At 48.5% G+C, this 9,589-nt stretch overlaps 1 protein-coding gene across 5 annotated transcripts in view; it reads right to left on the bottom strand.

The window, feature by feature from the left end:
* Nucleotides 1-119: 119 nt before the first annotated feature.
* NDEL1 (nudE neurodevelopment protein 1 like 1) overlaps nucleotides 120-9,589 on the bottom strand; it is a 32,158-nt gene continuing 22,688 nt past the window's right edge. For 2 of the 5 annotated variants that reach the window (XM_085306862.1, XM_085306863.1), the window contains exon 10: nucleotides 1,368-1,456. Coding sequence is in view for 3 of the 5 variants with exons in the window: in XM_085306859.1 (XP_085162985.1) it covers nucleotides 1,369-1,456 (88 nt within the window). In the remaining 2 variants the exon portion in view is untranslated. Of the gene's footprint in view, nucleotides 1,457-7,797; nucleotides 7,841-9,589 lie in introns of those variants that run through there. The other 3 variants (XM_085306860.1, XM_085306859.1, XM_085306861.1) reach the window with 3 other exon arrangements.

The raw sequence follows: 9,589 nt of genomic DNA, 5'->3' as shown, positions 1-9,589 counted from the left end.
TGAATGTGACTGAACAGAGTGGGAAGGAAGATTTTTTTTTTTTTTTTTAAACCCACAACCAAACCACAGCTGGGTTTGCTGGCTCATTTTAAAATCCACCAACTTTGAGGCACATAAAGACAGTGAAATCGCACAAATACATTGCTTGAAAAAGACCCACAAGTTACACAGTTGCCCAAAACTGTCACAGAAGCCCATCAGTGACACTGTAAAATCCAGTCACATATTACACAGATCTGAACATGGTTTGGATGCTTAAATGGTTCTGGCAGAGCGGGTATTCCATTGGCAGTGCAGCCAACTGGATTTGCAGCTTTCTAAAGCTCTCAGGGAGTCTGTACTACAGCAATGTAGGAAAGTTTCACTGATAAAGGCAGGTATGGTACAGACACATGGGAAACGGGAGCTTGCTACAGCCTCTAAATATATTACTGCCCAGCAGCTGCTCTGTCTTGAGCCATGGGGAAAATATTTCAGCGAATCTCACTGCTGTTAGCTTAAGCTAAAGCACTTTATGTTGTAACTCACATCTGCTGAGTGCTGATCTTCACCTACAACATGCTGCCAACCAGCACCCGGCCATCTCCACTCCCCCTGCTGTGCTGGCAGTGGCCAATAAGTCCCTGCTCTTCACTGGCCCTAGAAGAGCCCAGCACTGATGTGCACAGCCACCTCTGCCAGCTGAGACAGGGCTGCAGGAACAGACCCCAGCAGACTCCAGCCAAGGCAACAGGCAGTGCCAGGGGGCACCTGTGCCATCAGCAACAGCTGACACCTGCCAGGCAGTAATTTATTAAGCTGCAGTAACTCAGTCACGTATCTGGACCTCATTCCCAGGTGTGAATGTCTAAAACTCATCTCAAAGCCTTACCAAGCACCGATTTCAAGAATTTTGAGCTTTACTGCGCAGGCAGCAGCTGCGTGTCTTAAGTGCCAGGATGCTGGAGCAGGCAGGCAGGGAGAGGGGGGAGGCTTCATTTTAGAGGAGCTGGCCAACATTTCTATATGCTAAACCTACAATAGAAGAGATAAAGTGATGGGTCAAGGACTGCCCGACCAAGTTCTGGCTAGCAAGACTCCTGCATCCTGTGAAACAGAGCACTACGTGTCTCAGCTTGTGCAACACACAGCGTGTGGCCCAGGCAGAGAATATCCGCTACAGCAATAGGAGAAAATAAGTTGTATTAACATGGCATGAAGGGCTGTGGGCGCAGGGCCTCCTCTAGCAGTAGCCAGCCAGGGGACTGCTGTGCGCCATGGCGCAGGCTGTGTTCTGGCTGGGGCAGGAATGGGGAAGAATCAGAAGCACTTCTTCTCTTGGTGGTTTGAGAAAAGCATTTGCAAGTCCGAACACAACCGCCCGGTGGCTCATACGCTCAGGGGCAGCATGCCAGGTGCTGACGATGGTCTGGAGGATCCCAGTCCAGGGGGACCTTGGTCAAAGCCGTTTACTGCCCTGAGAAGGAAAAAGAGACAAGTCAGTACATGATGAGCAGCCCCAGGAGAGAGCTGCTGCTGCTACTGCTCATCTCTCCCCACCACCAGAAGCTGGAAGATGGAGTGTATCTTTTCCCTTTTCAGATGTCCTAGCAGCATCTGTCCCCAGGCTGGGCTCAATTGCAGCAAGCCTTGGACACACGTGGGAGCCTGCTGTGCAGGTCAGCAGGGACAGAGGAGACCTGACTATACAGGAGCTGTTCAGGGTGTGCTGGAACAGGGCTCATGTAAGACTCTGCTACCCACCTCCAGCTGTGAGGATCAACAGTCACTGACAGCCAGGGACAGATGGACAGACACGCATGCACACACTTGCTGGCTAAGGGGACCAGCCAAGGAGGTCCAGGTGCTCTTGTGCATGCTCTGAACCCTCTGGGGCTATGCAATCAGGTCTGTGCAGCTGAAGGCACCAGGCACAGCAGCCCTGCAGGCTCCAACCCCACGTTTAGCTCCTCTTCCTTCTTAAAAGCTGACTGTTTGCCCGAAAGTGGCCATTTTCACATATCTGCATGACCTATGTGCAGCCCCCCAAGGGCTGGGTGGTCAGCACCGAGCTGCAGGGCACAGTCACGCAGGGCTGTGCAGCAGAGCTGCGAGTCAACTCTACCAGAGTCTCCTGGACTGTTCATATGTGGCTCTACTCAGTTCTCCCAATAAAAGGGATGGGAAAATGTACATATGCACACACACACGCACAGAGTGCTACAACGCACTACACAATGGAGAATGGGGTCTGCTAGAGCAGGCAGGCATATGTTAAATAAAGCACAGCAGGTTTTGCCTCCATGCTACTCTACATACGGCTGGGGTGCAGTGAGGGCTCCAGCAGCCCTCCAGGCCTCACCATACATACTTCCCAGCTAATCTTCAAGCCCTCAAACTTCACACAACCAAGAACAATCTATTTCTTTTCCAGGCTACTGCCCTTCCCAAAGCTGTTGACGGCAGCAGCATGGAGAACCTGGCTTCCTGGTGGGTTAGAGAGTACATGGATCTGTCAGCTTCTCAGCCTCTGCTTCGTTATGGCTTTGCCAGATCTCCTGCAGTTAGGCTCAATGAACAGCTTCTGCCTAGGCTCACCATTTGGTGATCACCACCACAGCCCTGGCAACAAGAGACAAATATTTCTCTGTAATAGGACATGTCCATCCCAACTATTGCCACAGAACTAGCACTTTGCCAATGTTATCAATCAAATTTATTCTACTGAAGGTATATACGGAAAAAAAAAAAAAAAAAAAAAACGCAACACACAGACACAGACCTCTGCAAGGCAGGACAGATGCCCTGTCTTCCCGTGCAGCTAGTCACAAGAAGTATCTCTGCAACACTTCATCAGCTTTCCCCAAATCATCAACATCCAAGAGATGCCATTCACATCTCTCTTGGCAGAACTACATTCAGGAAAGGGAAGCTTTTTAAGAGGCCATCTTTGCTGCTTAGATCAGTGGCCTGTTGTCTCCAGCTCTCACAGCAAGAGCTGACAAGGAAAAATAATGGACAGTGAACTCTGGATGGCTCTGGCACTTTAGTAGAAACGAGAAGACTTTACAAAGAAAAAGTCAAGAACTACCAACCAGGGTGTTGGCTGCTCAGGCTGTACCTGAGGTAAGAGTTTGGAGAAACATGATCCCCCTGTTGGTGCCACTGCTGAAGGGACCATTCCAGGAGCTCACACGTGCTCAGCACCCAGGGCTCTGCAGACAGGCTCACGGCAGCATCCCCAGGATGGAAATCAATTGATTTCTGAACTCCCTTTTGCCTGGCACACACCTCATGCTCATCTCTCGTTCACTGCTTTTACAGCAGTGACCCTATACTATACCTGCGGGATCACTGAAGTATGAACCCCACGAACAAACCCCAGAACAACGTTGCTGTTGCACTGGGCCATTATGAAAACCTTCTGGAAGAGCAGATGAGAGCTACAGCACCAGCGCTCACTAGTGAAGACAGCTTCCCATGGTAACACCCAGCTCACTCTCACGGAGGTGTGCCGTTTTCTTTCCCCATCTTGCTGTTCAAACATCCACACTTCCATATTAACACAGGCTGCTGCACATCCCAGAACCCACCTTTTCCATCTCCTCCCCTTAAAGCTTTTAATTTCACATTTGCATGTTACTTTGATATATTTAAAAATCTAAGTACCTTCACGGCTGCAAGAAACAAAAAGCAATTTGAGAAACAGCTTAGGGTAAGATGTACTTTGCTACTCTAATTTGCAGGGGCATGAAGCCAACCTGATCCTGACATGACTCTGCAAATCGGTTATCAGCTAGAAAGAAACTCTGCCAAGTAGGACAGTAAAAAAAGGACCAAAATAGTATTAAAATGTGACAGTTTGCTGTCTGTTAGAAGAGTCTGAGAAAAGTGACATTCAACTTTAGTAGACTACAAGTCCTGAAGCCATGCCATGCTCGTGTTTGACGAGTAGCATGGCAACGTAGCCACGTTCGAAAGATGCCCCAAGTGACGAGCCACTCTTCACGACTCAGAGCCACTGTCACCATTGGATGGCACAACCCCAGGGCTCTCAACAGGCCTGCCAGATTTGCTGCTCCTCAGCTCAGCTGAACTAACACATACCTCCAGCTGAGGATTTCCTGGCTTTACCGCTTCCCAGGAACTGCGATTCCCTCAGTCACAGTTAAGATCAGCGCAGGAACTACAGGCTGGGGCAGGACTGACTCCCTTCAAATCCAGAGCAAGTGCCACTACTCCATACAGAGCCATGTCTTGCACGGATTGAAGTGACAAATGAGCCTCTGCAACCCAGGGATCAACAGCAGCATTACATGAAGCCAGGCGGGGCAGACGTGCACAGAAGGGACTACACCCCCACGGTGCTCCGCACGGCTTGGGGCATTATTCCTCTTTGCACAGAGTCATCTACATTCCTTGCCACCAGACATTTCAATGCTGCAGCATTTCTGCCATTCTGACATGACTTTAAAACGCACTGCACAGCATTAGTACGTGGCAGCGCACCAGGAGCAGCTTTCATCCAAAGCACGTGGGCTAGTGGATCCCTTCCTCTCGCCTTGGTCAAGCCTCGCAGCAGAACTGGGAAGTCATCAGCGTCCTCTCCTCTGTGCCACACGTGGAGATACGATCCCTGAGCTGTGATTTTGGTGAAGCACATTTGCCAGCACTGATTACTGCAGCCCGTCTCCAAAGAACTGGGAGGACTCGGTGGCAGGGATTACCTCCCCCTCGCTGTGCAAGGGTGCCATGGAGTCACTCTGCACTCCCATGGCGATGAGGGAGCAGCTGCAGCTCCCTGCCTCCCCCCACATCCTGCAGACAGGCAGATGAACAAGCGGTTCAACTCAAACAGCGCAAACTGCTCTGATACTGCTACTTCTGGGGCACTGATCGCTCCTGAATGTGGTTTCTAGCATCCAAGCACAGCCATCGGCACCCTAACAAAAGAACCCGTCTCTGCCGGCAGTTTCTGCCTCTAAAGAAAGCGGTGCAAGTCCAAGACTCTGTAGCTCTTACTCTGAGTTGCACTTAGCAGCTCAGGTGCCTGGGTCTCGGATGACCTTTTCAGTCTCCCAGAGGTGGATGAACAAGGCAGAAGCCATGAAACAGGCACTCTACACAATGAAACACTGACAGGACAGGGCTCAGTCCAAATCACCAGTGTCACAAATAATCCAACGTGAAAGACGAAGCCAGAGACAAGCAGGAAGAATACGCCCCATCTCAGAGCCACAGATACCAAGGGGATGAATGCTGTAAAGCCAGGAACTACACTGCATCTCCCTCTCGTCAGCTTCCCTAAGGGAAGGGCGAACATGTCTCTGCCTCAGCTCTGTCAAAATCTCCCTAGGCACCTCACAGGCTGCCCAAAGCACTGCCTCTAATACTGCATGCCAGTGGCTATACATGCGGTGAGGAGCAGGAACGTACCTGCCTTCGCGCGCAGCCTTCCTGGGCCTCAGGCAAGCGTCCTGCCAACAGACCCCCTCCAGCACTGCAGCAGCAGCCCGAGTCCAGGCTTGCCTGCACGCTGGCCACGGCGTCCAAGGAGGCACGGTGCGAATCCTGAGGCTATGCAGACTGTTAAGTATATTTACTGATACTTCTGCAATGGCCCTTTTGTGTACTTTATATGGAGCCAGGGAACCTCTTACTTTGCCTTTTGATGTTCTTTGTGCCTGGTCTCAGTCTGCAGAACTGAACCATGGGCTGCAGTCCACCGACTGCTCTGGAGGAACCCAGGCACAGAGGTATCTTTAAAAATGCTCCTGGTTTAGGCAGAGCTGGTTAACAAGTGTAACACTGATTCACGGGCAAAACAACCAGGAAAAGCGACGCACAATGAAGACATCGGTCACGTGAAGAGGCACCAACACTGTGCAAGATGGGGAGTACTCACAGCAGAGATGTGCAAGGGACACAGCCAACAAGGCTTTGCAACATAGGAAAGACAAGTCTTGTTTGAAAGACTTGGGGGAGGGGGTGGAAAGAGTAATGCTGAAAGACGAAATTATTTTGGCTGAGCTCATTGAGATCTTATCCAGCCATTAGTTTGTGCTGTTAACACGAAAACGTAMCAAGAAGGGTTAGCATTATTTTAGTTAAAAATAAAAATAATAGATTAAGCAGAGCAACTTTAAAAATAAAGGATGCTGGATTCTTCCTGCCTACCTTCTGCAGAGAAAGCTAGAAAGAAAAACCCATGTGTTTGGTCTCTAAAGTCAAACTTTCCTACTGTGTCCTGGAAGCAGTAGCATCTTCTCTCTCTAGACATGGCTGTGATGAGCATACACATCACTGCAGTCTTTAACTGTTCTGTACAGGTCTGGCACACACGAGGGGCCACTGCTCRCAGAGAGCTGACGTTGCCTGACAGCCTAGAGATCTGCTCTTAATGATTAATTCAAGCAAGGTCATTTGCATCCTGCTTTTAGCTCTTTCCCCGGTCAGTCAGACCCAACCTGACATGCTCCACAGGGGCTCCATGCTGTGTGCCCTTGGCTCAGGGCTTGCTTCTCTTTCCAGCACTGCTAACTGTGCTAAAATCATCAGTCCCTGCTGGAAATGTCCCTTGCAGAGGTTTCTGATGGACATTTCTTACTGCCCATTCACATGGTGGTATGCATTTTATGTCTACTTCTAACTGCTCTTCCTGACTCACTTGTATTTTGCCAATTCTTTGCAAACTTCATTGGCTCAAATTTGAGTCCCATGGCCCATTAAAAACATATTCATGAATTTGTATTTCAAGTAGCACTCTGTATTTAACACCTTAACTCYGAGGCTTCTTGAATTTTAAGTTAACCTGAGCAAAACCTCAGCAGGTCCTTTCCATAGCTGAACAAGCCAGTCTAAGAACTAAATGGATGTGGTCAAAGCATAAATGGAAACTAGCTCAGCAAGAAAGCAAGAGGAAGAGTGAATTTTCAGGCAGATGAGAGCYTTATAACAGGCCACTGCTCCCAAGCAACAGTAACAGCACAAGGAGGTAGAGGAATGCCAGGCTAGAGAATTGAGGAACACAGAGATAAGGCTGTGGCAGTTCAGGTACGGGTCAGTTTTAAATTGGTAGGGAATTGCACTTTCTGACATTATGGAAACCCTCTGTGCTCCCTCAAGATGCAGTTAAGTGAGATGAACCCAATCCTCAGGTATTACAGGCTTTGCCTGCACTGAGCCTGTGCATGGCAGACCTCCCCCTCCCACAGAGGGGGCTGTCCCAGTACCTGAACAGCTTTGGTGGCATGACTGTTTCCACTGGGTCCTTCCAGCTGGCAGAGCTGCACCAGGCAGGGACTGCAACACTGAGCAGAAACATTGCTGCCTCCATGCTTCAGGCTAGTTTTTTCCCCCTGCTTATAATCTCAGCTGACTCATTTTATGTCTGTGCCTTTGTTTGCTTTCCCATTAATCAGAACCACAGCTACAGAGCACCAGTGAGCCACTATGGAACAAAGCACTTAAAAGACCACTGAAGGCAAAACACCACTGAAAGGCAAACTAACTTTTACAGTTAAATTAACTGCAGCAGTGCTTCATACAGTATCTCTGCTGCATCTGATTTGGTCAGAAATGAATCTATTTGCAGTAGGATTAGTTCAAGAAAGCAAGTAGCTCTGGTCTTGTGACCACAAGACTGTGTGAAGTTTATCTAAAGTAAGGAGGAAGAGAGAGACTGTAGCCTCAGGCTTTGATCATTGCCTATTAGTTTGCAATGCTAAGAGAACTACCTCATGCAGTTAGCATAACCACCAAGTCTGCCCCTCCAAGCACCAGAGTTAAAATGCATGCAGCTTATCATTGCAAATAAATTCATTTACCCATGACCAAGGTGGGAAATATGACCTTTTCACGCCTAGTGGAGAAAAAAATCAAAACAGTTTATGTACACAATAAAGACATTCTTGGGTACAAGCCTGTATGAAAGAAACAGGGGAAAAAACAAAGGTGTTGAATCTCACCAGTCCTTTCCCCTTAGACCTCTGCACACTGAAACTCTTCCCTGCACAGGCAGGCTAGGGTCCTATTTCAGTGACAATCAACTCTCCCACTGCACCTCGCTGCCAAGAGTGCGTGACCTGAATAAAAGCCTAGGGTTTTGCAAAGCACATTACAGGACATAGAACTACTCACCTGTACCTGAAATACCCACAGTGAAGCAGGGTCTCCTCTTTTTCCAGTGATACTTTCTATTTTTAATTTTCTTAAAGTGAACTAGARAAGGGCAAGAACACCCTGATTCTACAGTCTGATATATTACAATTAAGGCTGTGGACAACAGCATCCACCATGTGTATGCACCTACATGTTTCACAGGACTGCCTGAAGTGAGCAAGCAGAGGCACTATTCACGTTTTAACTCTAGTTTATGTTTTAGAACATAGCCGAAAAAGAAAAAAAAAAAACTAAGAGCAAAAGTTAACTACAGAAATGACTCTGACATTCAAGAAAACAGGAAGGGGAGCAGGGGAGAAGTAAAAAAAGGAGTTAATGGCCCAAGGAACAAATGACAGACCTCAGTTCACATATCATCTCAGCCCAGCTATTCAGGCACCAAGCCTCTGCAGAACCCATCAAGGTCATAGCCATTTTGTTCTCCAGCTGGATCAAATGTAATAATCACTTAAGAATAATTACAACAGCAAGAAATGAGCACCTAGCTCAGAACATCCTCAGGTACTGTTCTGATAAGCCCTGACACCTGGACAGAAATGTCATGCTTGTAAAGGAACAAGTCTGCAGGAAACCAATCTTACATCAGACTTTGCAGAATTAAACAGAACCAAAAAAAAAAAAAATACATTTACTCTTCTGATTCTCCAGCAAAGCTGGTGTGCAAGGCCTGCTATGCTCCAAACGTCCTCTAAATGCTGCTCAGGTAATCACTTCTATTAACTGTTCCAGCTATGCCAGCTCCAGTCTATTAGGTTCTTTAGATGCCTGCTCAGCTCCTCTCAGCAAGCAAAGAGCAGGTGTTTGATGAGAGATGGAGACTCGTCAAACATTTTAACCAACAAAATGACAAAGAAAGGAAAATAAATGGAACTGTAATGATGTGGCTGAGTTACCTCTGTCACAATCCCACCACCCAACAACTGGCTGTTCATAAGGCAGCAGCTGCAGATTGGATCGGGTCTACGAGCACACGTGGCTGTTTCAGGCTCCWGCGACAATTAGGGGCAAGGAGAAGAGTACAGGGGCTGGAGAGAAAGGAGGAGAAGAGGGGAGAAGAAAGGGCATGCCTCAACTCAGCCCCTTGTGCCTAGCCACTGCCGCAAGCTCTGGATCTGAAGCTCGCCAGCGACGTGTGCCAGCRTGGCTAGAAGCTAGCCTGCTGTTGCACCGCGTAGGCACAATGGAGCTGACCTCATTTATGTAATACCTCTTTTCAGCTTTCATGTGTAGACAAAATTATACAGGTTTTTACACAGCAACCATGGAGACATCTACGCAGCACAGACTCTGCATTCACACCCCAACGTGCGCAGACCGTGAAAGAAGCAGGAATGCACGGTGGGAGCAGGCGTAACSAATAGGACATGGGCCACTGACCCCAAGGTTAGTAGGATACGTAGGTGCAAAGGAGAGGGACAGGACAGCAGGG

Source organism: Rhea americana, unplaced genomic scaffold, assembly GCF_003343005.1.
Source record: "Rhea americana isolate MKP2758 unplaced genomic scaffold, rheAme1 scaffold_249, whole genome shotgun sequence".
NCBI lineage: Eukaryota > Metazoa > Chordata > Aves > Rheiformes > Rheidae > Rhea > Rhea americana.
The sequence above is the reverse complement of the archived record's forward strand: the minus strand, read 5'-3'. Positions and strand labels throughout refer to the sequence as shown.